Source organism: Apaloderma vittatum, unplaced genomic scaffold, assembly GCF_000703405.1.
Source record: "Apaloderma vittatum isolate BGI_N311 unplaced genomic scaffold, ASM70340v1 scaffold14706, whole genome shotgun sequence".
Lineage (NCBI taxonomy): Eukaryota > Metazoa > Chordata > Aves > Trogoniformes > Trogonidae > Apaloderma > Apaloderma vittatum.
Genome location: NW_009723498.1, coordinates 17,627 through 43,907, shown reverse-complemented (window position 1 = coordinate 43,907; position 26,281 = coordinate 17,627). Strand labels below are relative to the sequence as shown.

Here is a 26,281-nt window from a genome sequence, read left to right as displayed (position 1 = left end):
ATCACAGAATCATAGAATGGCTTAGGTTGGAGGGGACATTAGTGAACATCTAATTCAGCCTCCCTGCCATGAGACAGTGATTTCCTTCCCTTTATAAGTCTGCATGTATCATTTAGAAATGTACAATAATAGTTCATCAATGTTTTTTCAAAGAGATAGAGCAATATTGGAAAACTGTGTCTAGTGCTTGTCGGTTCCTCAAGTCATGTTGTCCCTACAGTTCACTTTGCTCTCATTGGCTATTTTATTCTTTCCATAGGTATTGAATCATTTCTTATGTATTCGGTTCATGAAGGAATTAGAGGAATTCCTCTTGATCCAAATGATAAAATGGATGCTTTAATGCCTATATCTGGAACTTCATTTGCTGTGGGCATAGACTTCCATGCAGGTAAATATTATGTATAGTTTATTGTATGTATGGTAATCATGGTTTACTGTTCTTATAAATGAAGTAACTCTCCAGTTTTAAAACCTTCTAGATAATTACAACTGTATTTAAAGGAATTGTAAGATGATTGTGTGTTACAGTTTTAACCTGTAGCTATTTTTTATTTACAGTAAATAGACAAATGTGTTACATGTATGTAGATTGCATTGGCAGCACTATCAGGTATTCCTTGGTGGAGACATCACTGAAAGCTTCAGTAGGTAGCATGATTTTAGAGAAAGTGGTCATAAATCTGTAGGAAGGCAAGTTTCATTAGTTCTGTCTTAAGTATGCTATGTACCTTTCTACTGCGGTGGAATGTTTTTAGTTTGGATAGCCTCATGCATTTCCTGTGAAATTAGGAAATTTCTGTTTTGCTTGCACATGAAATAAGGTGAAAAAAAAGTTAAGGATAAGATCCTGAAAAGTAACTGAATACATCTCCCACTGGTACTAAATGGTGTGTGAGTATCTTGAAAGACATTAGAGATTTTTGATTAGTTTAAAAAATATTAGAAATCTGTGGCCCGGAAATATCTTGTATCTCCATTTTTTTAACCTATTAGCTCTTTGACTAGCCCTCCTTCTAAACTGATTTTCTCAGGAGCTGATTTTGTTTACAAATTGGCAGTTGAGAAGTAAATTTTAAGTCACCTGTGTTATATACATACAGACATTGACTTCTTGAAATGCAATTATTTCATCATACTCCATTTTTTATCATTTTGGAATAAATTCTACCTGGGAATTTAGCATCGAGAGATCCTAAGTTTTTGCTTAAGTATAAATATATGCCTCCATATTAAAAACAGACCTTTTTGTGCTTGTTCTGTTTGCCTACTTAGTCGCACAAGTATCAGTGTTTGGTTAGCAGATTAGGAATTAAGTTTGTTAAAGTCTTCTCCTTTTGGTCTGCCTTCTTCAATGGTGTTCTCATACCTCTACTCCGCTTAGCAAAATTCAAAGTTTACTCAACGTTTTACAGTGCCCTCATACTTGAATATTTTGCTTTCGAATCAATCACAGCTGATGTTCAGAGCTTTCAATGTCATAGGTACAGTTCAATGACAGTCTACTGAAACATAAAAAACCAGTTAAATAGCCACTGCCTTTATACACATATCGTAGATGAGAAAAGCTATGATACAGCTAATTTCATCTGTTATTGGGAAGATACAGGATGATGGAGAGGTGGTAGCTATGTATGTTTGTGGCAGAGAGTATTAAGACAATGCAGTTGGGTTTTCCAGGTATTACAGTTTTTATTATAACTCATGCCATCATTGTGCCTCCAGGAATCTCTTTACATGGTGTATATACAGGTGTGTATAGGCGAGAGGAGCACAGATTTTACTCTTTTGGTTGAAAGAAGCATTTTGAGTATTCAGACTGTGCTGACAGGGTCTGACAAAAGAGGTAATATTTACCAAATGCTCTGGATGATGAATTTTGAGCTATAGGGTTTTATTGGCAACATACTAATGCATTAAGTGGAATTAATTTTCAGTGCTTGCGGACGAGCTGCCTGTGGACTGTAGGAGTCAATACGAGGCCGTAGTTACTAATGCTCGCTGCTTAGCAAAATGCTTGTAAAAGCTATGTAAGATCGCAGGGATTTTTTGCTTTGTGGCAGCCGGTGTTTCCGGGTATGAATTCTCTTCAAATTCCAGCAATAAAATAGATAAATAGATACTGATGGCTCCAAATGGAGGAAGCCTTCTTTCCATCTGTCTGAAGCAAGAACTGACTTCAGGAACCTGATGCTGATGGGATTTTTCATCTCAGTCTCTTGTTGTTTTTTCCAAGTAATTGGGAAAATAAAACAGGTTTCTGCAACAGGACAGAGACAGTATAGATGCACAAATCTGCAGAAATGTCATCCATTTTTATAAGTGAAGACTACAACAAAATAAAGGCCAATTGCTTCACATAAATTCCTGGTAGCTTGTTCTGCATGACGTGGGTCTTCAGTGTCTGAGTCCTACTGGGAACGTTAATCCATGTTTTAGTGGTATACAGAGAACTTTGATTATTGACGGAAAGGAGCCCATAAGAATTGTGGGCTCCATCAAATAAGAGGAGTTTGCCATTTGAATCAAACCATCCAAGTGCAAACTGTAACTCTGAAAATGCTGGAGTGTCATCTGTGTTTGAAACCGACAGGAATCTTTACTTGTTTGGTGACGAAAAGTACTTTATTTCACATTTTACGGCAAAAGAGTATAGGTTTTAAGCTGTCATATAGTGCCCCAAAACATCAAAATGTCATAGCCAAAGCATTTTACAGCTGTGTTTAATGGAGATTTAATTCAGTATACAGAATGTAGACAAGTAAGGTGTAGGACTGTAAAAGAAAATGAGAATTTTAAGGAAATGTGTTGGCTGAGGTGTAGTATTGGTGTATGGTTGGGTAATTTTTTATCTTTGCATGCTCAAGCTCTTAACATATACTTTTAAGGATACTTTCTAGAAGCAGTGAACTCATGTGCTTCATGGCCTTCCTCCAACACAGAAAATATTACTTGAGTTTTTCTGATTGGTTCCAGTCCAAAACTACTTACTTTTTTTTTTTTCTTTTTTGTAGAACAGTTGCATTCTGCTTAAAAATTCTGGTTATTTTACATGAACACTACCAACTAAATAAAAATCCAATTAGACTGATGTTAAAATAGTATCACTTGTAATATTTATCTTGAAAGTGTGCTTTCCTTTATTAGTGGGAAGTATTTTTATATCTCTGAAGTTATATCTGCACATCTCCATGATTTTTTATGTCCTCACAATGTTTTTTTTTTGTACATGCACATAACAGTTGCTTACTTTCTACCTGTTTATATTCAAGTCAGGTATATTGTGTATTGATGAAAAATGTTGGTCAGTAACAAAACAAAGCTGTGTCAGGATATACTGCATATTATAAAAGTAAATTAGTAATTTTGATAGACTGTTAGTGGTGTATTTAAAGAGAAATATGTGTTGTGCTATTTTAAATTAGTTTTACCTTTTTAACATGCGTTTGTCCGGAAGCAAATCCAAGGTAATTCAGTTTGAATTTTTAGATTACCGAAGGGCACTACAAAGTCAGTTGTGCTGTTGTGATGGAGAAACTTCACTGCAAGGTTCTGGCTAGAGATCTGTTTGAACTTTACTCACAGGTCCAATACACAGACTTCACCACAAGGTTCAGGCTATCAGTTTTTAGACTTACAGGTCTAATCTGTCACAAAGCAGGTTTTTTGGATACAATGGAAGAATGCACTATTGAAATTAGAGAAAGAAACACCACCACACAGGATATGCTATTACAGAACTCAGGTGATTCCCAGAACAAATGTACTAGTACAGATCTAAGAAGAGCGCAAGTTAGTAACAATAACAATCTTACAGTAAGCCACACGTGTCTTAGACACTTGCCTTCTCTCAGGTGAGGATTGTCTATCCCAGGGAAAATGTCTTTATCCAACATCTCACATAAGGGGGAGAAGAATCTCCTACAGTCCCGCTCTATGGTTGGAAAAACTTCTCTCCCCACTTTCTGCCCAAAATCTTTTACACTATAAGGATGGGCTGTGGGGGGCAGAGGCATGCCTAGGGGGACTACCTAGAATGTCTTTGCTGGTATGATGGGATTTCCCCTTATCTCTCCTGGGTGCCCCCTACTAAGTGTGTAATAACTAGCACACCACTGACTCAGCCAGATTAGCATATCTTGATTTACTCAGACAGATTAACATATTTCACACACACATGGTTTACTCATCGCAAGAGTAGATAGTGGTTGAATATGAGACTGGAGCAGAATGTTTGTTATCTTGGGTTTGGTTCTATTCAGGCTTTGGTCCTTTGTCTGCTGTTTCAGTTATATATGCATATTTAATCATGGAAGTGAAAACAGAGATCTCTGTGTTCTTGTAACAGTTTCTAAGCTGTTATTTGGGTTCCTGGTCACGTGGCTGACTTAAATAGTTGTAGTATGAAGAGGCTTTGTCTTCATGGAATTAATTAAACTGGAAAAGGAAATACTTGTAGAATGTGTTAGCCAGTTGGTAAACATAAAAGAATTATGTGTTTTGATTGCTACAAAGCCCTATCTGAAAGTACATAATTAATTTTGTATTTCTCATATTCCACTGATGGGTCTTTGGCATGTGCTTGCACATGATCATAGATCGGTCTCTTACTGTTGAATTGCCAGTGTAATTTCTGTACTCGTTTGAAATAACTAGCAAAATGCACAGCTCCCATATGTGATAATCAAACTGTATGACTGGCATGTTTGTGGTCAGAACTTGTCATTTGATTTATTGATGGTATGTCTAGTGTTCTCGAGCATACAAGACTGGTTTGGTCTGGAATTGACCATTATCTGTATAATTTTGGGGGTTTCTCTCTTCTTATTTAAGTATATTGACACATATATATATACACACACACACATATATACACATACACACTCAAATATATGTGTATATATATTTTAGATCTGTAATATATGTATGTAATCTTTCTATATTTTGACATATATATTATATAAATAAATATGTGCTCTCCTTCTTAAGGAATTAAGACCAGATATATAAAGTATGACAAAATAAAGGTTGAACAAATATTGTTTATGCAGAGAATTATTCTTGAGAGGTGTCATCACTTTGCCCCTTCTAGTTATCAAGGGTAATTTGTGGCAACAGAGAGGAGTGTGTGGCTCTGATTTGGCCACTCCAAATTCTAAAGCCTGCAGGTGTGATTAAATGGTCAGTAAAAAATGCATTTGTACTCTTAAGACTACAAAGTGGTCCTGCTCTTCTGCGTTGTGGCCAGGCATCTACAGCAGAATGGCAGAGAAGACAGTCTGAAATGCCTTAAAACATCTAAAAAGACTGTTAGTGAAAACTTGTGATGACATTTAAAATAAAAGATGAATTGTGGATAGTCAATTTTTTTCTTACTTTAACAATATATCGCTCTCAAATATCACACTTTTTTTTTGCCTAGTTATTTTTTTTTATACTGCCAAATTTCTATCTGTATGATTACTTTTGAAAAGACTGTGTAGGCAATTTTCCACTGTAGTTTTTCAGACTTCTGGATGTTTCGGAATGGTGGTTAATAAATAAAATGTTTTCCAAACATTTATCCCATTAGGAGGAAAAAAGACAATATGCTTATTGTAATTTTGAAAAGGGATGGTAGCTTTTACCTGTTGTCATGGCCCTATTGAGTTATATGTTCAATACTAAACAACAATAGAAAATATAAAATTCTGACTTAGTTATTTAAAGTAAGATTAAAAAAGGGAAAAAGAATGGGGTACTAGAGATCATAGGTCTGATACACTTCTGTTTAGTCCAAGACATTAATAAAGTTATAATTGGCAGTTTTTACAGTTCACGTTGTAGATACTTGGGCTGAATTAACTGCATTAATCTAAGAATTGGTGCCATGTATTTTATAGGAAATGATACAATCTATTGGACAGACATGGGTTTCAATAAAATTAGCAGATCTAAACGAGACCAAACATGGAAAGAAGACATTGTTACAAATGGTCTGGGAAGAGTTGAAGGCATCGCAGTGGACTGGATAGCAGGTAGGTCTTAACCTGCTTCAGGAGTTGTCATGATTTCTGACAGTGTGCTCTTGGCATCTTCAGCTCAAGATTAAATGACTTGTTTTGCTTTCAGCTCTAATTCTAATATTCCAAATGTCTCGTTCTTTTTCTCTGGAGATACTATCACTATGTTTTGCCGTTTTACTACAGACAGAGTAATTATTTTTGTAGCTTGGGACACTATTTCTTAGATGGACAGTCTCAACGGTGACAACCACAAATGCAAGTTTAAAATGAAAGGCTGAATAGGACTAGAAATTACAAGTGTAAGATATGTATAAGTTAAAATACAGTGGTTAGTTTCTCATCCTAACTTAGGCACTTAAATTTTAAGTACTTTTGCGACATTTTTTTCTTTTTCCAGTAACTTCAAGATATTTTTTCCAGGTAACATATACTGGACGGATCATGGCTTCAACTTAATTGAAGTTGCCAGGCTCAACGGCTCATTCCGATACGTAATTATATCTCAGGGCTTGGACCAGCCAAGATCTATTGCGGTACACCCAGAAAAAGGGTAACATGACCATGGCTACTTGCATTTCTTTTAAAATTTGCATGTTAGCACTGAAGCTTATTAACTAAGTTAAGGCCTTCATTCTAATAGATAAGCATTTAAAAAAAACCAAAAAGATTCTGTTGGAAACTGTTGTACTGTCACTTACCACAGGTGGAAGGAAACATTATTATCACATGCTGTTTTTTCATTGGTTTCTGTATATAGAATATACTTTCCTTGCAAGGCAGCTTTCACTTTCCAACACAATCATTTTAATTAAAGTTTAGGTATTGCTTGGAAATATGCTTAAATCTGTTCTTAAGTTTTCAGCAAATCTGGAGAAATCGCGTTAGTCAATGAAAACCTCGCTGTCATGATGAAATCGTAGAACAATGTAATCCTTGGTTGTTATAAATTCTAGTGTATAACATCCCACTGCAACAACCAAGGAGATTGCCCAGAGTGGCTAAAAGTAATGTGGGTAAGAGAGGAAGGGTTGTCAAAAACGACATCTGTATTCATCCAGCTGTTTTGAGAGTAGGGACTAGACTGTAGCATTAACAGAAATAGAGAACCTTCTGTCCCCTTCCAGCTCCAAAACTATTGTTAGCAGAGCTACAACTGTAAAAGAAGCAGTAAATTCTGCAAAGAATTCCCACCTGTTTTTTTCCTGAGAATATGAAACGTGCTTTCTGAGGAAAAAACATATAAGGCAGAGTGCTACACTTAGCCCACTAAAACAGAAGCACAAACCAGTGTATATCAGAATCTTAAAGAAGTGGTTGAGGAACTACCTGCCCCCAAAACCAAAGATGACACTGTAGCTCATTTTCCCCAGATTCAATCAAATCAGTAGCTTGATGTTTTCAGGAAAGAAGTCTCTGTACTCAGAGGAGTTTGTAGCCATAATAATGAAGAATTCTGACTTCTCACTGAGGGTGGGTTGATAACAGCAATGTAAACTGCCGTTTGGATCTCTGATACAATTTCTTCTGTGAGAATTTAGACAGGGATGTGTGTATTTTGCAATGTAGTGTTTTTAAGAATGAAGGTGGAAGAAATAGCTTTTATTTTCTGCATAATGTAATAGCCTTTGCCACAAATCATTATAGCGGTGTTCATATAACACCACTAGTTGCTTGGCAGTATCAGCTAACAGTTTAGGATTAACGTATATTGTTCTTCAGAGTAGGGTCTGGCTGGATTTATTATTATATTTTTGTCTCTAATGTGCTAGAATAGCTGTGCACTTCTGTTAGAAAAAAGGTAAAAAAAAACAAACCCATAAAACGCTTTTGAAGGTATGTATACAGAAACCTGATAAAATTCTTCTGATCAGAAGGGTAGACCAAACTTTTTCAAAATAATAGTTAATTAACAGTGTAATTTTCCTCACCATATATATAATGTATTTGCATATGCAAATATGCAAGTTTTCATGCATATGCAAGTTTTCACCCCTAACTTACATCAAGGAAAGGAAAAGTCCCCATGAATTCTATGAGGGCTAAGCACAGTGGGTGACATTATTCTGGAGAATACTTAGATGTTAGAATAATACTAATTGTACAAATAAAATCCATTATTCTCAACTAGAAATGGTAAAAAGCGTGATCAACTCTTCTACAGTATTTGGAGAGGAAAGATGGATTGTAGTTGAGATCCATCCTTTAACAATTGCTTTAGGTAAGTGTAAATGCAGAACCCGTGACAGAATAATATTTAATACTGCTATTTATAGAAAAGTTGCTTTTTTACTAAAGTATGGGGTTTTTTATCATTGAAATTATGATGTTTTTATATGGTGCTTTCTGACTCAACAGTTCATGGTTCTATTTTACTGGAATAAGTGTGCACATAAGAACATTAAATGGTAGCCAACAATATTACAAAATTCTTCTGGAAAGAGAGTTTCTTTCAAAGTAATGGATATTTAGAGATGCCACTGAACCATTATTTTACACCTTAAAATATGTTTAATGCCCCCCAAAAGCAGATACTAGTAAAATGTGGGTGAAATGGAGGAGTTTAAATTATTGTATTTAATAAACCATCAAGAAGAGAAATGTTAAGTGTGGTAATGACTTCAGTTGTGAAGCATTCCTTCGGTGTTTACGTCTTGCTGAGTTTGTAGTTAGTTTTTGGCTATGTTTAGGATACATAGGAGGATGAGAGGACCACAGATTAGTAATTGCTTTACTGTCCGATAGAACACTCTAGCCTCTGTGAAAGTAGGTAAGCTCTTTCTCTCTTTTTTTTAATAATCACAGAATCACAGAATGTCAGGGATTGGAAGGGACCTCAAAAGATTATCCAGTCCAACCCCCTTCCAGAGCAGGATCGCCTACAGTAGATCACACAGGAACGTGTCCAGGTGGGGTTTGAATGTCTCCAAAGAAGGAGACTCCACAACCTCCCTGGGCAGCCTGTGTCAGGGTTCAGGCACCCTCACAGGGAAAAAGTTCTTCCTAATATTTTTGTGGAACCTTCTATGTTCCAGATTGTATCCGTTGCCCCTTGTCCTGTCATTGGACGCCGCTGAAGAGAGCCTGGCTCCGTCCTCCTGACACTCCCCCTTGACGTATTTATAAACATTTATGAGATCTCTCCTCAGCTTCTTCTTCTCTAAGCTAAAGAGACCCAGCTCCTTCAGCCTCCGCTCCCTTCATCATCTCTGTGGCTGAGCTGGACTCTCTCCAGCAGTTCCCTGTCTCTCTTGAGCTGAGGGGCCCAGAACTGGACACAACATTCCAGATGTGGCCTCTCCAGGGCAGAGCAGAGGGACAGGAGAACCTCTCTCGACCTACTAGCCACCTCCCTTCTAACACACCCCAGGATGCCATTGGCCTTCTTGGCCATAATATGCCACAAAACTCCATCCGGAGATGTCTGCAGTCAAAGTTTTGTTCAGGAGAAGGGACAGGAATGTTTTACTGGTGAACTACAGTTATACCTTCTCTGGGAAGAGTAAGGCCTTTTTACCTTCTGCATTATTGTCATATCTCTTTCCCTTTGTGATGCAAAAACTTTCAAAGGTATTCTCCCCTCCCCCTTGCCCTGACTTCACATTCTTCATTTCTCTTGAGGCTTGAGTTGACAGCTATAAGAATAGAGAGGAAAATAGCTGTTATTACATCTTGCTGCATCTGCCAGTTATACCGAGATATGACGCAGCCAGCCTTCAGCTGGTTGGTGATATTTTTTATTGTTACTAAGGAAAAAGTTAAAAATGTGTAGTCGGTCCTACAAAGGATTGTCTTCATCCCTCATCAGATATACTCATTCATATAATGTACATTTGTCTGACTTGTTTGCTTGATTCCCAGTTAAATAATATTTTTCTGAACAAGCTCTTGTGATTGAAATATGGAGTTAAGCTCATAATGAAATAGTTCGTAGACTTTGAAGATGCCTTCTTCAAAAGCATTTCACAAATTTAATTTGTATTTAGAGTTTGGGGTAGTGGGGAGTTTAAACTCTGATTTAATTTTTTTCCAAAGAAGTTTTTTTTAAGATTCTAAGCCAGCATCAAATTTCTACCAACTGCACCTCTGTGTCAGCTATGTAAATTCTATATGGGATGATTCTGAAATAAGTTGGGTTGTGTTTATTCTAGTATTACAGTATATATATCAAATGCACTGGTAGCATATTGCTACGTACAAAGGTCCAGGAAACAAGTATTTTAGATGCTACTTCCCAGACTTTTTGAATAAGATATGGGAAGATTAAGTATTTCTATACTGGTTAACAGTTCATGTAAGTTTGTGTGTGTATATATATATATATATAAATGCTTTATGCATTGTGCCTTACATTTTTGACAGCTATTCGGCATTTACTTTGGGGGCTTCTAGACCCATTTAATCTTCCATTGGGTTGGAACAAGATTATCTTTAAGGTTCCTTCCAAGCCAAACTGTTCTATGAAATACAGCTATTTAATGACAGATTGGTATACTGCTTTCACCAGGCTAGAAATGGTTAATAAAGCACAGAAGTCTTTTCTGATCTTTACTTTAATTTACTCTAATATATATATGCCACACAAAGGAAGAAAACAATGAAGAATGGATTTGTATATTCTGTTCGCTTTGTGTGCAGTGTATTACTAAACAATGTTTTGGTCTGTTCTTCCAAATGTTTGCTATGAAAACATTTTTCTTCAGGTGTGTAATAATAGACTTGGCCTCAATTCTAGTACCTTAGAAAGAGATTTCGTGCTCAGAACATATTTTTTATATTTTAACATATATTTTAGGTGTTTATAATATATCGTAACACAAATATGCATTCATATGTCTGTATATTTGTAGACATGTAGACATTAACTCAAAGCTATTTAGTAGGTTAGTGTTAAGTAAAGGAAGTATTTTGTGTGTATGAAGTGGCCTCATAATATACCTAAAGCAACAGATTGCAAAGCAGGAATTTAAGGCACAGGTTTGACCTTGCATCATATCTCAAAATAGTGATGTTACTGTGCCAGTGAGTGTACAGTAATATAAAATAAGATGCAGATTTGTCCCGTGAGCATTAGGAAGAATAGGAGGTATATTTTCTTTCCAAATAAAATCCCATTTCCCACAGTGTTTCTTCACTGCTTTGTATTTAAAATATTGTTAGACATAAATGTCTTGTATTATCGCAACATTTATTAGTGATTAGATACAAGAGCTTCCATTCCAGTATATTTTTTTCTTATATGCTTTTAAATTCAACAAGTGCAAAGCTGGATTCTTGAAGGAATAAAATTGCATATTGACTAATTAAATGTTAAAAGAATGACTTGATATATCTAATTTGCAAAAAAAATCTCTCAAAGTGTTCTATGAGACAATTTTTTGATGTATTTAATTTCTTAAGATTATTTAGAGATGTGAGCCTTAGCGTGTTTTTTAAATGCCTATTTAATGATAATGGTGCATTTTGTTTGCAATAAAGTACTGTATTATGTATTTTCAACTCTTATTTTGATGGTCAAGTATAACTGGTAATTTTTATGATGTTTTAGGTATTTATTTTGGACAGAGTGGGGACAAACTCCTTGCATAGGCAAGGCACACTTAGATGGATCCGAGAAAGTTGTGCTTGTGAACCTGGGGATTGCGTGGCCGAATGGGATTTCCATCGACTATGAGGTTAGTTCCTCTGCCTCCCAGTGCGTGTTAACATGTGCAGCATTTGCCATATTTCGTTAAAGCCAACTCGTCTTCCATTTGGATGTAATCTTACTAACTCTTTAATTAAATACTCAGATAAGATTTTTGACGTTTGCTTTAAAATTAATCTTTAGGAACATAAATTGTATTGGTGTGATGCTCGTACCGACAAGATAGAAAGAATTGACCTTGAGAGTGGAGGGAATCGGGAGATTGTGCTGTCAGGGAGCAATGTGGATATGTTTTCAGTCGCGGTGTTTGGAGCTTACATCTACTGGTCTGACAGGTAATTTATTTTTCATAAGTATTTGAGTCTCAAAATGTTATTTCAGTGCCAGGTGCTTCACCTTTGTAGGATTAGCCATTCCTTAGCAAGGTCGCAGAGCGGATCGCAGAAACCCGTGCAATTTCCAACGAGAGGGCATTTCTGATGCTGAAAGCTAAAGCGTATCAGTGTCGTAGATGACAACAGGTTTCTTCACCTTTCCTTAGGTGAACTCTCCACTGCCCTTCAGTCATTTGTTTGGTGTGAATTAGTTGAGGATTGTTGATGAGGCATCTTCAACTTTTTTGGCAGAGCACATGCAAATGGCTCTATTAGAAGAGGCCACAAGAATGAGGCCACGGATGCTGTGACCATGAGGACTGGCCTTGGGATAAACCTGAAGGAAGTGAAAGTCTTTAATAGAGCACGAGAGAAAGGTTGGCTGTTCTTAAGGATGCTATTAATTGTTGTAATATCACCTGCTACTTTTTATGTATATTAAAGCGTACCAAAAGTGAAGTAATCACTAATTTTATCTCCACTTTTTACTCTTGAGGTATTTTTTTTTCAGCTAAAGTTAACGTACTAAAGAAAACACATATAGTACAAATTCTACTAAAATTCTTATGAGTATTTTAAGGAAAAAAAAATCTAAAACCAAAACACTTCCTGTCATTCTAGGTTTGGTAGTTCTTGTTTTGTTTTTTGAAAAAGCAAAAAACAGATGTAGGAATGAGAGGGACCTTGAACTGTGCTTCAAAAAGCAGTTATCTCAGTCTCAGATTTTTATTGGCAAGTAAACCAGGTTTTTTTTTCCCACGGATAGAAACTCCTAGCCTCTGTCTCTCAAATATTTATTTCCTGAAATTACTTGATTTTAAGTCCTAAGGTTTCTCTGTGTGGAAAGAGACCTTGTAAATAATCAAATTTCCTTTATGTTCAATATGTTTAGTGAATTCAAGAGACACTGTCTGTGATTTATAGTATGTATGGTTAAGTTTTATTCTTCACTACCTGACTAAGAGTAATCTTGCTTTTAGATGTACTTTTCCTCCTAAAATTCTAGTTTTGAAGACACCTTGAAAAACGTGTTTCAGTGAGCAAAACTGGTTACAAGTAATAAAAAATTGTGATTTTCTCAGAACAAACTGCTACCAGGTCCTTCAGACAAAGTTGCCCATAAATATATTTCAAGAGAAAGGGGGAAGAGAAGTTACTGTAATACAAGATAAACTTTTTAAAATACAGATACATCTCTGATGTTGGTACCACTCAAGAGTTGCTTTAATCACTGCATTACATACCTGAAGATCCTGTTTCTTTTATATACACCTTTCCTAAATAATTGCATTAAATATGACGTGTACAATAAATCTGCATTTTGAAAGAAAACAATTAACAATCAATAAGAAAAAAATGTCTTTTTTTAAAAAAGAATTTTAAATAGTTTCAAATGAAATCACTTTGCAAACATATGCATATTAATTTTAAGAAGAATTTTTGCATGTAATTTCAGAACACTGTGGGCATCATATTTTGTGGCTAAAAATATTCCATACAAAAATTTATTGTTTCTTTTAACTAGGCTGGAAATAGTTAATGTCTGCTTGCTTGGAAGAGCTTTATATTATAGAATTAGGAAAATAAAACAGTAGGATAAAACAATGCTTCTCTATTTTTGACTTTAAAGACTTGATCACAGTAGGAATAGGAGAAGCCGTTACTGAGACTAAAAATCTTTTGTTGTTAGTTTGCAAAACGTAACGGAATGATTTTTTAATACATTTTTCAAATTTTACTAGGGTACAAATGGTTAATGTCTTTGGGAGGGGATGTCAGTGAGCCAGAAGGACAAAAGGGAAAAAAACAGGTGAAAAATGTTTTTGAATGTTTTTCTATATCACACTATTATATACATTTTTTAAGTTCATTCATCTAGAAGTAGTTAACACTATTTTTAAAAAGTTCATTAGCTAGCTTCCTGACCTATTATTAAAACACAAACCAACCAAATAAAAATAATCCTGCCCCCTCCCCAAAAACCCAACCAACAACCTGTGCCAATTGTGGTCAATGCTTTTTTTCAAACACCAGTTTTACCCTTTCTGATGAGCCAGTCTTGCAGTGTTACTTGCAAGTGGATTCCTGTCCTTCCCTATTTCACATGCGTGCAAGGACATGCCCTAACTACCTTGGGTTCAGAACTGGCCATTTTTCACAGCTGGCGAATTGTGGAAGCATTGAAGTTTTTGAAGAGAAATTTTAGAAGCTTTAAGGATCTTTTTCCGTATATTTTGCTTTCTCTTGTCCACCTCTCATCCTTCCAAACAGATATTAACTTTTCTAGCCTAATAAAACTTTAAAAGAATATTTAAAACAAATCAAATGTAAAAAATGTATACAGCTAAATCTCAAAATGTTTTTACATAAATATAGAGAAATATGTCTCATGTAGTGTTGCCTAGGAACACAAATGTTTTCTCATGTTGAGAGCTCTCATTTCCCATTATTTTTTCTTAAAAGTATCTTGCAACTTGAAATGCAGCAGTTAGAAAATACAGTCAACAGTACTTCCAGTCACTGCGTGCTCCCTGCCAATTATTATGGTTTTCTACCAGAAAATGGTCTCTTTAAGAGGTTTTCTTCTTCAGTCTGTGGAAAACTTTCAGAAATGGGAAAGCGACTGTATTGAAAGAGCTGTGTTATTATATGGAAAGTGCTGTCAGAAACAAACTGAATTATCTAAACTAAGTATACTTGTAATTCATATGTAGTCTAATAAAGGCAAAGGAAAATAGCTCCTAATTATTGACAATTACTGTAATTTTATATATTGCTTACAACAAGTCATTGAAGTTACTAATTTGACAGTGGTTTCTTAATGGTGTACATTTGTCAGGGAGTAAGTTTTTAAAGTCAGGTTTTAAAGGAATTTAGAACAAAATGTTAAGAAATGTCTTCACTAAAAAGAGGGAACCAGATTTATGCAGTTTTGTACCTTTCAGTATGTATTTTTTCATTTTGACACACAGGATCGAAAAAAAGTACTTGATTATGATGTCATCTAAAATTTGACTTTTTGTCAGTAACAGGTGTTTTATAAAAAGTAAATCTTTGAAAGCACCTCAAGCAATCTCTTAAGTCTTTGGCTGATTATGGAGAAATAACTCAATTTACCATTTTCTCTTAATAAATTCTATTAATAAATATAGTTAAATATACACTCTTCTGAATTGAAAAGGACATATTTGTTCATTAATTGTACTCTTTAAAATTGTCTTTAGGTTGTGATTAAAGTTACATTTTTTAGTGTTTTGGCCTTTGTTTTACTTGGCAATATTGTAGAAACCATTCTAAGAGAGGAATGCATGAAGTTACGTTTTGATTTGAGTTAGCTAAGTGTAATATTATAAAAGATAGATTTTAATTTTTTTTGCAGGTACTAACGTTTGTGCCAAGAATAATGGTGGATGTCATCAGCTTTGCCTTTATCGGGGAAGTGCCCAGAGAACTTGTGCTTGTGCACATGGTTATCTTGCAGAAGATGGAATTACTTGCCTGAGGCATGAGGGTTACCTGTTGTACTCGGGGAGGACAATATTAAAAAGTATACATCTTTCGGATGAAACCAACTTAAATTCCCCAGTAAGGCCATATGAAAATCCAGAGTACTTCAAAAATGTGATAGCCCTTGCTTTTGACTACAGTCTGAAAGGAAGAGGTACGAATCGCATATTCTTCAGTGATGCACACTTTGGGAATATACAAGTCATTAAAGACAACTGGACTGGCAGAAAAGTGCTCATTGAAAGTAAGTAAAAAAACCGTTTCCCGAAATGCATGTGTCATTAAAATAAACTTTATTAAGTGAAAGTTTGATAATCACTTGAATTTATAAAAATCTTTTTTTTAGCGTGCTCTAAGTATATAACACAATTATTTTATCCCTGTAAGATACATTTAGACATTATCTTCAAAATTACAGCTTCAAAGGAATTTATTTTGTAACCATCTTAGGATATGTAAAGCATAGTACTAGAAGTGATAATGGTGGTCGGTAATTGGCATTACTGTAATTCTTTTAAGAAGTTTGACTGTTGAAACAAAACCTCATTGTGCAATGCTTGGAAATGAAAAAAGTCTCCTTACCCCATGAATCCCTTGATTGTTTATTTTTGTTTGGTATTGTAAGAAACGTCTGCAGGCACAACCATTCCTCAGTATCAAATGTTATCAAACATAGTCAGAGGCAAACTCCAACTGAAAAAATTGGTCATTTTTAGTAGCTTTACGTGTTTACTATGCCTTCATTCACCATGCTGGTAAGAGGAGTCATGATACTTGACATTTTCATAGCCTCTGAATACTTGAAGCTTGGCACTGCTATCAAGGAAGTGCCACCAGTAGTGTCACCAAGGTCTTCGGGACAAGACACAAAACATTTCATTGCTGAGGCCTCCATAAAATCTTGTAAGGATCTGGTGCTGAATTCTTTATCAGCAGAGTCTAATGTAACTTTAATACAAGGTGTACGTTAAAGTTGTCATGGCTCATCATAGCTAAATCAGAACTCGAGGAAAATCTGAATGGGAATGTGTAGGCGATGTATATCCCTAATGCTAAACATTCATACATCTGTGCTACAAAATTCTAAATACTAAAAGCTTCTGCTGTTTTTCCATTTCTGTTCCAGTTTAATCATTCTAAAATATGCAATAAACCTCATTTGTCTGTAGTTAGTTACCAGATGGGTATATTTGCTGTGTTTCTACTCTTCGTGGCAGTTTTTGAGTACTGTCTGGTATTTTTGGAGTCAGCAGTTCGCTTCAGTAACTGTTTTTGCAAAATATCCCAAGTATTGCATAATTTTTACTCCTTATGTTGTGGACAGTTCTTATCTGAATTTCTGGTATCATGTGCTATATTGCCTGTGATCTTGCTACATTTAAGTATTTGTTTGGCTCAGATAGTTCAACAAGACCAAAGAATGTGATTAAGAAAAATGGAAGTAAATTTGATGGGGGACATATCACCCTTTGCTGTGGTTGTTAGTGGAAATATTTAAAAAAAAATAAGTTAATCAGCTGCAAACTGATGAAATATTATTCTACAACTGATGCTGCATAATTGTATTATTATGTACATCTGCCAGAGGTTCTGGGTAGGTATTCATGGTCGTGAAAACTGTTGACATTAATTAACAGAAAAACGTTTTTCAAATATTGTACAAGGCCTTCTTTGAGTTTTTACCTGTGCATGTATCAGAGGAATTACTGATAGCTGTATTAAGATGTGGTAAAGAGAAACTAAGCAGTGTTGTCGGGATGTTCTCATGACTCCCAGGAAAGCATTAAAATGTAGGGATTGGGCATCAAGGTTAGCCGCACAAGAACCACAAAGAGCTCACAGAGATGTGCAGTGCTGCCATAGAAGCACTATTTTAATTCTGGTGTCAAAGGAAGAAATTTTGTTAGATGAAAAGACACTGGAAATTTTTATAGTTAAAACAAAGAGGGGAAAGAAATACTGCTGAAGCACCAATGCAGTCAGATATTGGGTTTTTTGGTTTTTTTTAAAGAGCAATAAAGTACTCCTCATTACTTTATAATAGGTTGTTGTACTAGAGCTGGAGACATTCCATAAAGCAGAGTTGAGAATTATAGTTTTAAGAAATTGTCAGGAAGTGTTTTAACTTGTAATCTTAATATGCCCGATTTTATTTTTCATTAGCAGAGTCAGCACTCTGAATAATTGAATGTCAGATGAAATTTTATATCCTTGTAAAAAAATTACTGCATACGCTTGGGATGTGTTTGTGAACTATGGCGGTATTTTCTAGAAATAATCTGGTTGTTTTTTTCATTGCAATTGGAAGGATATCACATCCCCATATATGTTAGTTTATTACTCTCCTTGTGTTTTAAAACCACTTTTTTTTCCTGTCGAAACTTTCATTTTAAACTGGTCATTTTATACTCCATATCCTTCCTTTCCAGAGTCTGCACATGATTTTCTCTCACTCTAAACAGGAGACAATTGATGAAACTGCTTGATATAGTGGCAGTATTTGATCAACAGTGATAGCCATTAAAAAAAAAAAAAAAGCAGTGGTAAGGCTGTTTGACACCAGTGATTTCATTAAGTGGAAGACATAAAATTCTAAAATTTTCTGATTTCCATGTTAACTATATGTGATTACATTGAAACTATTAGATGGAATCCACCAGACAGATTTTAGTAATAATGTTTCTTTGCAGGATTAAAAGACTTCTTTGACATAATTTTGCTAACTTATTCCTTCAAAATTATTAGGATGCATCTGTAGCAAGTTTTCCTTTATCAGGAAGAGATTCAAAACCTCATTGGAAATATCTAGTGTGGTTCCAACAATTCTGTAACCCCTTTCTACCCCGTTAAGTTAAAGTCTACAAATCATGCAAACCTGTACTCAGTATTTTGACTTAAATAGAAAACAGAGTACTTTATGTACAAGATACTGTTATCCTAGATTTTTAGTTCACTGAGTGTAGATCTGCTTGTAAAGAATCCATCAGTTAATGGATTTCTACCTCACTGTAATCAGGTATGCCACTCAAATCTAACACATTTGTGAACTTTTCTGCACACTAAAACCAGAGTTAAGATATATATAAAGAGCCCTTTGTTAAACACGTTTCCAGTTCACTAAAAACAGATTTACAACTCACGAGCAACCCATTATCTAACGTGTTTTTAGCTCACTGAGAACAGATTTACTACCCAGAAACAACCCATTATCTAACATGTTTCCAGTTCACTGAAAACAGATTTACAACCCTACACAAGCTATTATCTAACATAGTTCCGACTCACTGAATATTGATTTAGAATTCATAAACAACCCATTATCTGACAAATTTTCACCTCACTGAACAGATTTGCAACTCATAAACAACCCATTAGCTAACACATTTTCGGCTCAGGGAAAGTAGATTTACAACGTATAAACAACTTTATCTAAGTTGTTCCAGTTCACTAAAAACAGATTCAAAACTCAGGAAGAACCTGGTACCTAATAGGGTTTTTTTTTCAGGAAGAAACAATAACAACAACAAATAAACAGTGCAGTGTGTGTATGGTATGTCATACCCTAACATCTTTGGTTTTTGTATGGCATGGGGTTTTTGAGTGGATTCCTGGTTATTTCTGAACTCTGCTGATGAAGTGAGCCACATTTCCTTTGCTCAGTCAGTAGGAGCTCTTTTTTTCTCCTCTTGTTTTTATATGTAACTTTATGGGGTTAATCTTTCTTGATATTTTTAAAAAAAAACACCTCCTTGTTCATGGCTATGATTTCCCACAAATATTTCTTTGGGTGATGAATAATCTAACCATTCAATATTGCTCGTGGCTTTATCACTGTAGCATCGTGCATGGTTTTCATGCAGCAATCTCTATTTTAAATATGTTGTGACATATGGTGACTGCCACCTATATAGCCTCTTTTGATCTCAGTATTTCCTTCCAAGAAGAGTGCAAGAGGTAATATTTTATTGTCTGTCTTGCTGAAAGTACACAAAAAATATTAGACTTTGAAGGAATGGGTAGATGCTTACTGTGGGGTTCCACCCATCCAATAGGCCAGCAGGTCAAGGGAGGTGATTCTCCCCCTCTACTCCACTCTCATGAGATCCCACCTGGAGTACTCTGTCCAGTTCTGGAGCCCACAGCACAAGAAAGATCTGGACGTGCTGGAGCGTGTCCACAGAAGGGCCACGAGGATGATGAGAGGGCTGGAGCACCTCTCCTATGAAGACAGACTGAGAGAGTTGGGGCTGTTCAGTCTGCAGAAAAGAAGGCTTTGAGGAGACCTTATTGTGGCTTCCAGTATCTCAAGGGGGCTACAAGAAAGCTGGTGAGGGGCTTTTTAGGATGTCGGGCAGTGACAGGACTAGAGGGAATGGATTGAAGCTGGAGATGAATCGGTTCAGATTGGACGTGAGGAAGAAGTTCTTCCCCATGAGGGTGGTGAGACCCTGGCACAGGTTGCCCAGAGAGGGGGTGGCAGCCCCATCACTGGAAGTTTTTAAGGCCAGGCTGGATGGGGCTCTGGGCAGCCTGATCTAGTGGGGGATGTCCCTGCCCATGGCAGGGGGTTGGAACTAGATGATTGTTAAGGTCCCTTCCAACCCTGACAATTCTATGATTTTTTTTGTAGCCTTCTCCTGTGTAGTTGTAAAGGCCAGCCTTACAGCTCTCCGTACACTGGCTTCTAACCTCTAACCCAAGCTAGCTAATATACATGTGTGTTTTTGTGTCCCATTGTGTTATAAAAGCTTCATGAACCTTCTGATGAGGCAAAATGTTTGAGAACCTCCGTGACGTTTCCTATTTTATCATTGTCTATGGTAGTCCTTTGTAAACCAGAACACAGTCACAGGGATTATACTGGGAAACTTCTGTGAGAAGCAGTGTCCCAACAAATTGAATCCTGATGCATTTCGTAGTCTATAGGCAATCGAGGGAGGTTACATACACTTTGGAAGTTGTTTCTTATTTAATTTTAGCCCCCAGTGTACTGCAGACTTTGTAGAAAAGGAGAAGAAGACATTAAATACAAAAGGAGGTACAGAAAGTAATAAATTTGCATGGAAGTGACACTGGGTTTAAATCACTATGTTGAGTGGCCATCTCCAAATAATCTTTAAAATTTCTGTTCGACCCTACCAGAACTGTGTCTTCTAACTGTTGCCAGTCTTTTTGGGAAAATTTGTTACTGAAAACCTGGGTTAAAATGAGATAACGGAGCAGTAAACAGAAAGAAAGAACGGAAATCAGTAGCAGTCAAAGGTACAGAGTTGTGTAAAGAGGTATTTGGAAATCTGACTTGTTCAAAATTGCTACAGGTTATCAGTTTCATTTGGAACCATAGAGTTTATTCTCCTCTCAAAGGGAGCCCAGGGGAGAATTTTCCTCTTGTTTTTTGTCGTTAATCAATTCTAGACAGAACAACTCTATTATTTCAAACTCCTGAACCAGTTTTGTTAGTATCTAAGGCACAAGCCATTTCAAAGGCACTCTGATAAATATTTATGAAGTACTTTATAGACCTAAATAGACATCTTACAACTGCAAGTAATTTTAATTGAAATAACTGCAAACAAAAATCTTCAACAGAAGCCAGTATCTGTTTCATGTAGGAGATTTTTAAATTATATGCTTATCCCCTCTCATGCTACATCTCCCAGTGACTGTTGTTTGCTTTGTCAACTGATAAATAGTGAGTTAACTTTAAAGATGCGATGATCTGAATAGAGACTTTTTTCTACGTGGAGTTAAAGGTCTCTGACTCAGAGGAAGTCTGTGAAAGATATTGTTGACAACGTCTCTTCAGTTTTGATGGAGCAAACAGCTAATGGGAGACTTAATTAAAATCATGGAGATCAGTATGCTGATTCCTGTTATACATTAGATGACTACCACTGTGGATTGACCTGTTAAGCCAAAAATACATTATATTGCATGGTGTAAAAGTATGGTTTCCTCTTTCCATGATATCAAAGGTTAAGCCCTAATTCACAAACCTTCTGCTAAACTTCTCTGCTTTTGGCATCCTTCCCTCGCTGCCTGCCTGGCAGCAGAGTGCCAAAGGAGCAGCTGTTTTCCTTCTTCCTTCACTGGTGAACATGGCATTATATATCAGCAATTCTGAGCAAGTCTTACACTTCTGTTGACTGAGAATGGAGAGGAGATCATCTTACACCATCTCTCCAATAAACCATCTGTGTGAGCTTTCTTCCGTCCAAGTGACAGTTGATGACATGCCTGTTGATGACTAATTTCCAGTGGGAAACAAGAAGCTGCCTCACAGCCTTTTTTATTAAAAAAAACAAAAACAAACCACAAACCAAACACCAAAACAAAAAAACTAAGCCTTGATTTCTAATCTAATATGGCAGTCTTTTTATGATGGGTAAAGGTTTCTGATAATACTCATTAATCAAAGCCTACCTCGGTGTATCTGTAGAAAATCAGTGCAGCGTTTTAATGTCCTTGTACGACACCAGACGGCAGACCAATGGGGAAGTTAGAAACTAAGGAAGAGAGTGGAGAAAAAAATGGGGAGGAAAGGCAAAGGAAAGGAAATGAGAAAGAGGAAAAAGTATTAAGATGAGATACTCTTTGCAAGCTGGTTTTTCTGGGGTTTTTTGATTTTTTTTTTTTCTGAACTGTGTAAACAATGGCACCGAGACATTTTGCCGGTGTGACATCTTTCACAGCACAAAAGGAAGTGTTAGGTGCAAAAACGCTCCTTCTGTTTTGAACTTTAGACACCAGTGTCTATAGAAGGCAAAAATCTTTTCACTGCTAACATAAAGTGTCAGATCCTGTGATGTATTGTAAAGCTCTTTACAATCTAAATCTTTTAAAGGTGTTCCAATGTGTGCTGCTATTCTTTCTAACTAAATGGGTCCAATTTAACTGTCAAGAAGGCATTTACGTTCCCATTTCTCTTACAGAACATTAAATTTGGTACATTGTATGAGATCTCTTTAGTTTTGGAGCTTTATTCTCCAGTAAAAATATTCTTTAATCTGTTAAATAAATATTTAATATTGTTGCTTTTCACTTTATAAATGAATTGGATTCATTATAATTATATATATTGGAATATAGATCCAGAGATTTAAATTTTTTTTAAAAGGCAAAGTGAGAAGCTATTGTTAAGTTTAGGATATTTAAGTTGTAAAAGCTAAAATTTATCATTGTGACTGGAGCCTTGTTAGTGAAAAGCAAAGTGTCTGGTTTATCAGTATATTTTGTTTCTGCATGAAGCTGTATATTACAATTAGCAGGCAAAACTTATGAGCGGTTTGTGACTGCTTCAACTTTCCACATTGCCCTTAAATTTTTATTGATGCAAATATTTGCTGATGTAGATTTTTAAATCGGCAGCCGTAGCTTAGTTGCATAAAATGCAAAACTGTATTTGGTGAATTGTGAGGAAGAGCTATACAGAGGAATATCTCTTGACAATTCTCCTTTGTTTTATTCTGAAGAGTAGTGTGATACAGCAAATATTGTTAGGTTTTTAGGCTATTCTGCCATTAATGCTTCTAATAGCTCTGTAGTGTTTGGTTTTACTCCAGCAGTAACAATAAAAATCTCTGATTATGCATATTTATTAGAAGACTAATTAGTCTTAGGGTAGTCACTCTAATGGCATTGACTTAAAGTCAATTAAGTCTGAATAGTATTTTTTTTTTTCGAGAGTCTGCATATAATGCATGAAAAGATAACATGAGATCTTGCAATTAGGTAGAAAAATTTTCCGTAATAATTGTTGAGATTTTTTAAAAAACTAATAAAACACTTCCATCTCCATATGTTAATTCTCCATTCTTTCTGCTTTTGAAGCCCCTTTTACATGGCTACCTTAACTATTTTGAAATTATGGTGACATAACAGTTGTTAACTAGTAGCGTTATGCTGAACTATACCGGGAGGGTTACAGTTTACAGTTATACAAAGCCCTATTGCTTCCTAAATTCTGAGTTCCCTATATTTCCTTAAGTATATGGTGTATCAGTATTCCTTTGCTACGTTATTCCCTGCTGACCCTAAGACAGGCCTGTAAAAATCAAGGAGTAATTTATATCTAGGATAAGAAGATAGAATATTGCAGGTTTACGTCTCTGTTGATGTGGTTTTCTTCACTGAGCTGGGAGGAAACAACTATGGAAGGGCTATAACCATTGCTCACAAAAAGAGTAATTGGAGGTAGGTATAGATTTCCTCATAAAAAGCTGTAAGTTATTTCCTCCCCCATAGAATTATTTAGGATGGCGAAGACCTTTAAGATCATTGAGTCCAACCATTAAAACTCATGATAAAAGGGCTAAATCATTCTTTGAAGAAAGATGTTCTGATCCACAAGAATGTGGACATAGGATTAAAACCATAATTGTTGTATTAAGTAACATAAACGGACTTGATTTTTAAAAGCTGATTATCGCAGCAAATTTTAATGATACATTAGTCAAGCTACAACAAAAAGTATTTTTTTAAATGCTGTTAACTGGGAAAGTTAAGAAAACTAAAAAAAAGAAACCCAACACTTATGCATATGTAAGCACAGTTCTGGAGCAACCTTACAGTGTTCAAAGTCATTTTTTCCGTCGTTTTAGAGAGTTGATTACCTGTTCCATGTATATTCAGGTAAAAATGACCAAAAATTAGTGGTGTTTTTGTTTTTTTCATTCCAAGCTCATTTGTTTGATCCAGAAGTAAGCTAAGCTGTATAACAAAATGTAGAAAAGTCACCAGTGCTGGCAGAGAAAAAAAAAATAAATTAAAAAAAAATTACCAAATAAGGTGTAATTAAAATGCTTCTATGAATTATCTATTTCTTGGTGTGCAGCTTTTACAGAGCCCTTCCTGAATAACTGAAAATATTTGTAAGAGTGAACAGCATATTTGTCAGGTTCTGTAATGAAATTAAAAACAAATGAACAAAATGTTCCAGAAACATTGTACGACTCGGTGATTGATCCTTTCAGGATGAGCTTTTCCTTCTGTTACCTCTGTCCTATTGACATCATCAGAACTCTGTGAGTTATAACCATGTATTAGTGAGCGAGCAGGTGCTCACAGCACTGATAGTCACCTGCTCTCAGAGGTCTGGCTTTGCCCGGCAGTTAACCTGCCTTGTCTAGCCCCAAACTGGGCTTCACCACAGGTACATTCAACCGGTATCTAATGCGCTTCATTGCACAGAAATATCATCTATTATATCCTGCTCAGTTGGTTGGTTACCTCATCAATTGTGGCTTCAGGTTCATGGTTCTTTTCATTTTGGTATTTCTTTCTCTGAGGAGTCTCATCAGATGTTTTGCACAGACGTCCCCAAGTTCACTGATGGGCTATAAATGCCTTCTACGTAGGCATCTGCTTTTCACACGGTACATGGTTCACAGATGGAGTGATCACAGTATTTTATATATCTACATTGGCACAGACTAAAGCGAGGTTATAAATCCAGAAATATGTTTAACTGGTAGTTTCTTTTTGCTGAATGCATTAGAAGTGTTTCTTGAGCAATTATCCATCCAGTATTTGCATTTTCACTTTTATTTGCATGTCAAGTGAATTTCTGTCATTAGGAAGACACCAAATGGTTTTTCAGATGTGAGATTTCATTACGCTACCTACAAAAACAAAGGGTGATTTTTTTCTGCATTCTAAAATGTTTTTATTACTCTTTGGGTCATTCTCAACAAATGTTCATTCTTTCCAGTACTGACTACTTGTAGTAAGTTCGAAGGAATAATAAAGAAATATCCACGGAGATATTTATAGTATCTTGAACTTAAGCTCTGAAGACTCTGAAGTCTTTGTTTGTACTGTCTTATTCCATTTAATAATACTTAATGTATAGTAGCATATAGCACAGTTCTGCAGTTTGGAGATACAGAACAATGATACAAGTGTTTGGTGACTTGTGGTATAATTTTAGCAAACTTTACATGTGCTCTAAAATGAAATAATATTCTTGGGCTAAATAGAATGATGAAGTAATTGGTTATTCCACTGCACAGGTGCTTATGCCATATTTGATATTTAAGATTTCTTATGCAGTAGATGGCCTTACTTTACATGTGACTGACAGAAGCAATTAAGATATTAAATCACCCTCTAATTACTGAGGCAAATGGAACTCGTCTTGCCCCTTTTTTTTCTCTTCAACTATTGTCTTACAGTTTTTTTTTAGCTGAAGGATTTATGGTAGCTGAAGAGCAAAGTAGAAGGGGAAAGAATTGTTTCGAGTTCTAACTGTGCAGTCAGTCAGATTTGTTGAAAAAAAAAAACACCTCACCTTTTCTTCAGGTGCTTTAGTGCTTGTGAGGCATTTTCTTGACCTCAGATCAAATGGTAACCACTCCTTACTTATCACCGCAATCTGAGCAAACAGACAGAAAGCAGTACCATCTCCTATGACCAGTCTGGTGTCACAATTGTGAGCCTGTATTCCAAAAGGTAAATTGTACAAGGCAAATCAGAGAATGTATAAAGATCAAGCAGGTGCTTAATGTTGAGTATGGAACGTTAAAGCTTTCTTCAGAGTTCTGATACTGAAGTGCTGCTTATGCTCCATTTTACTGCTTTGATGGCTTTTTACAGTATTAAAAAAATTATTATGTTGACCGTTATTCTTGCTTTGTAACTTTGCTAAAGAAAAGGGATTGGTAAAAATAGAAATTAAAGGGCAAAGGTAATTGAACTGGTGCAACTGGGAAAGTTTTGTCTTCCTAGAGAATTTTAAAAGTAGAAGGAGATAA

General features: G+C 35.8%; 1 protein-coding gene across 1 annotated transcript in view; it reads left to right on the top strand.

Annotated features, from left to right (window-relative positions):
* Positions 1-259: 259 nt before the first annotated feature.
* LOC104269726 (low-density lipoprotein receptor-related protein 1B-like) overlaps positions 260-26,281 on the top strand; it is a gene marked incomplete at both ends in the record, with an annotated part of 42,307 nt that continues 16,285 nt past the window's right edge. The window contains 7 exons of the mRNA XM_009872146.1: positions 260-391; positions 5,883-6,017; positions 6,426-6,555; positions 11,551-11,677; positions 11,833-11,984; positions 12,276-12,400; positions 15,403-15,774. Coding sequence (XP_009870448.1) covers positions 260-391; positions 5,883-6,017; positions 6,426-6,555; positions 11,551-11,677; positions 11,833-11,984; positions 12,276-12,400; positions 15,403-15,774 — 1,173 coding nt within the window. The remainder of the gene's footprint in view (positions 392-5,882; positions 6,018-6,425; positions 6,556-11,550; positions 11,678-11,832; positions 11,985-12,275; positions 12,401-15,402; positions 15,775-26,281) is intronic.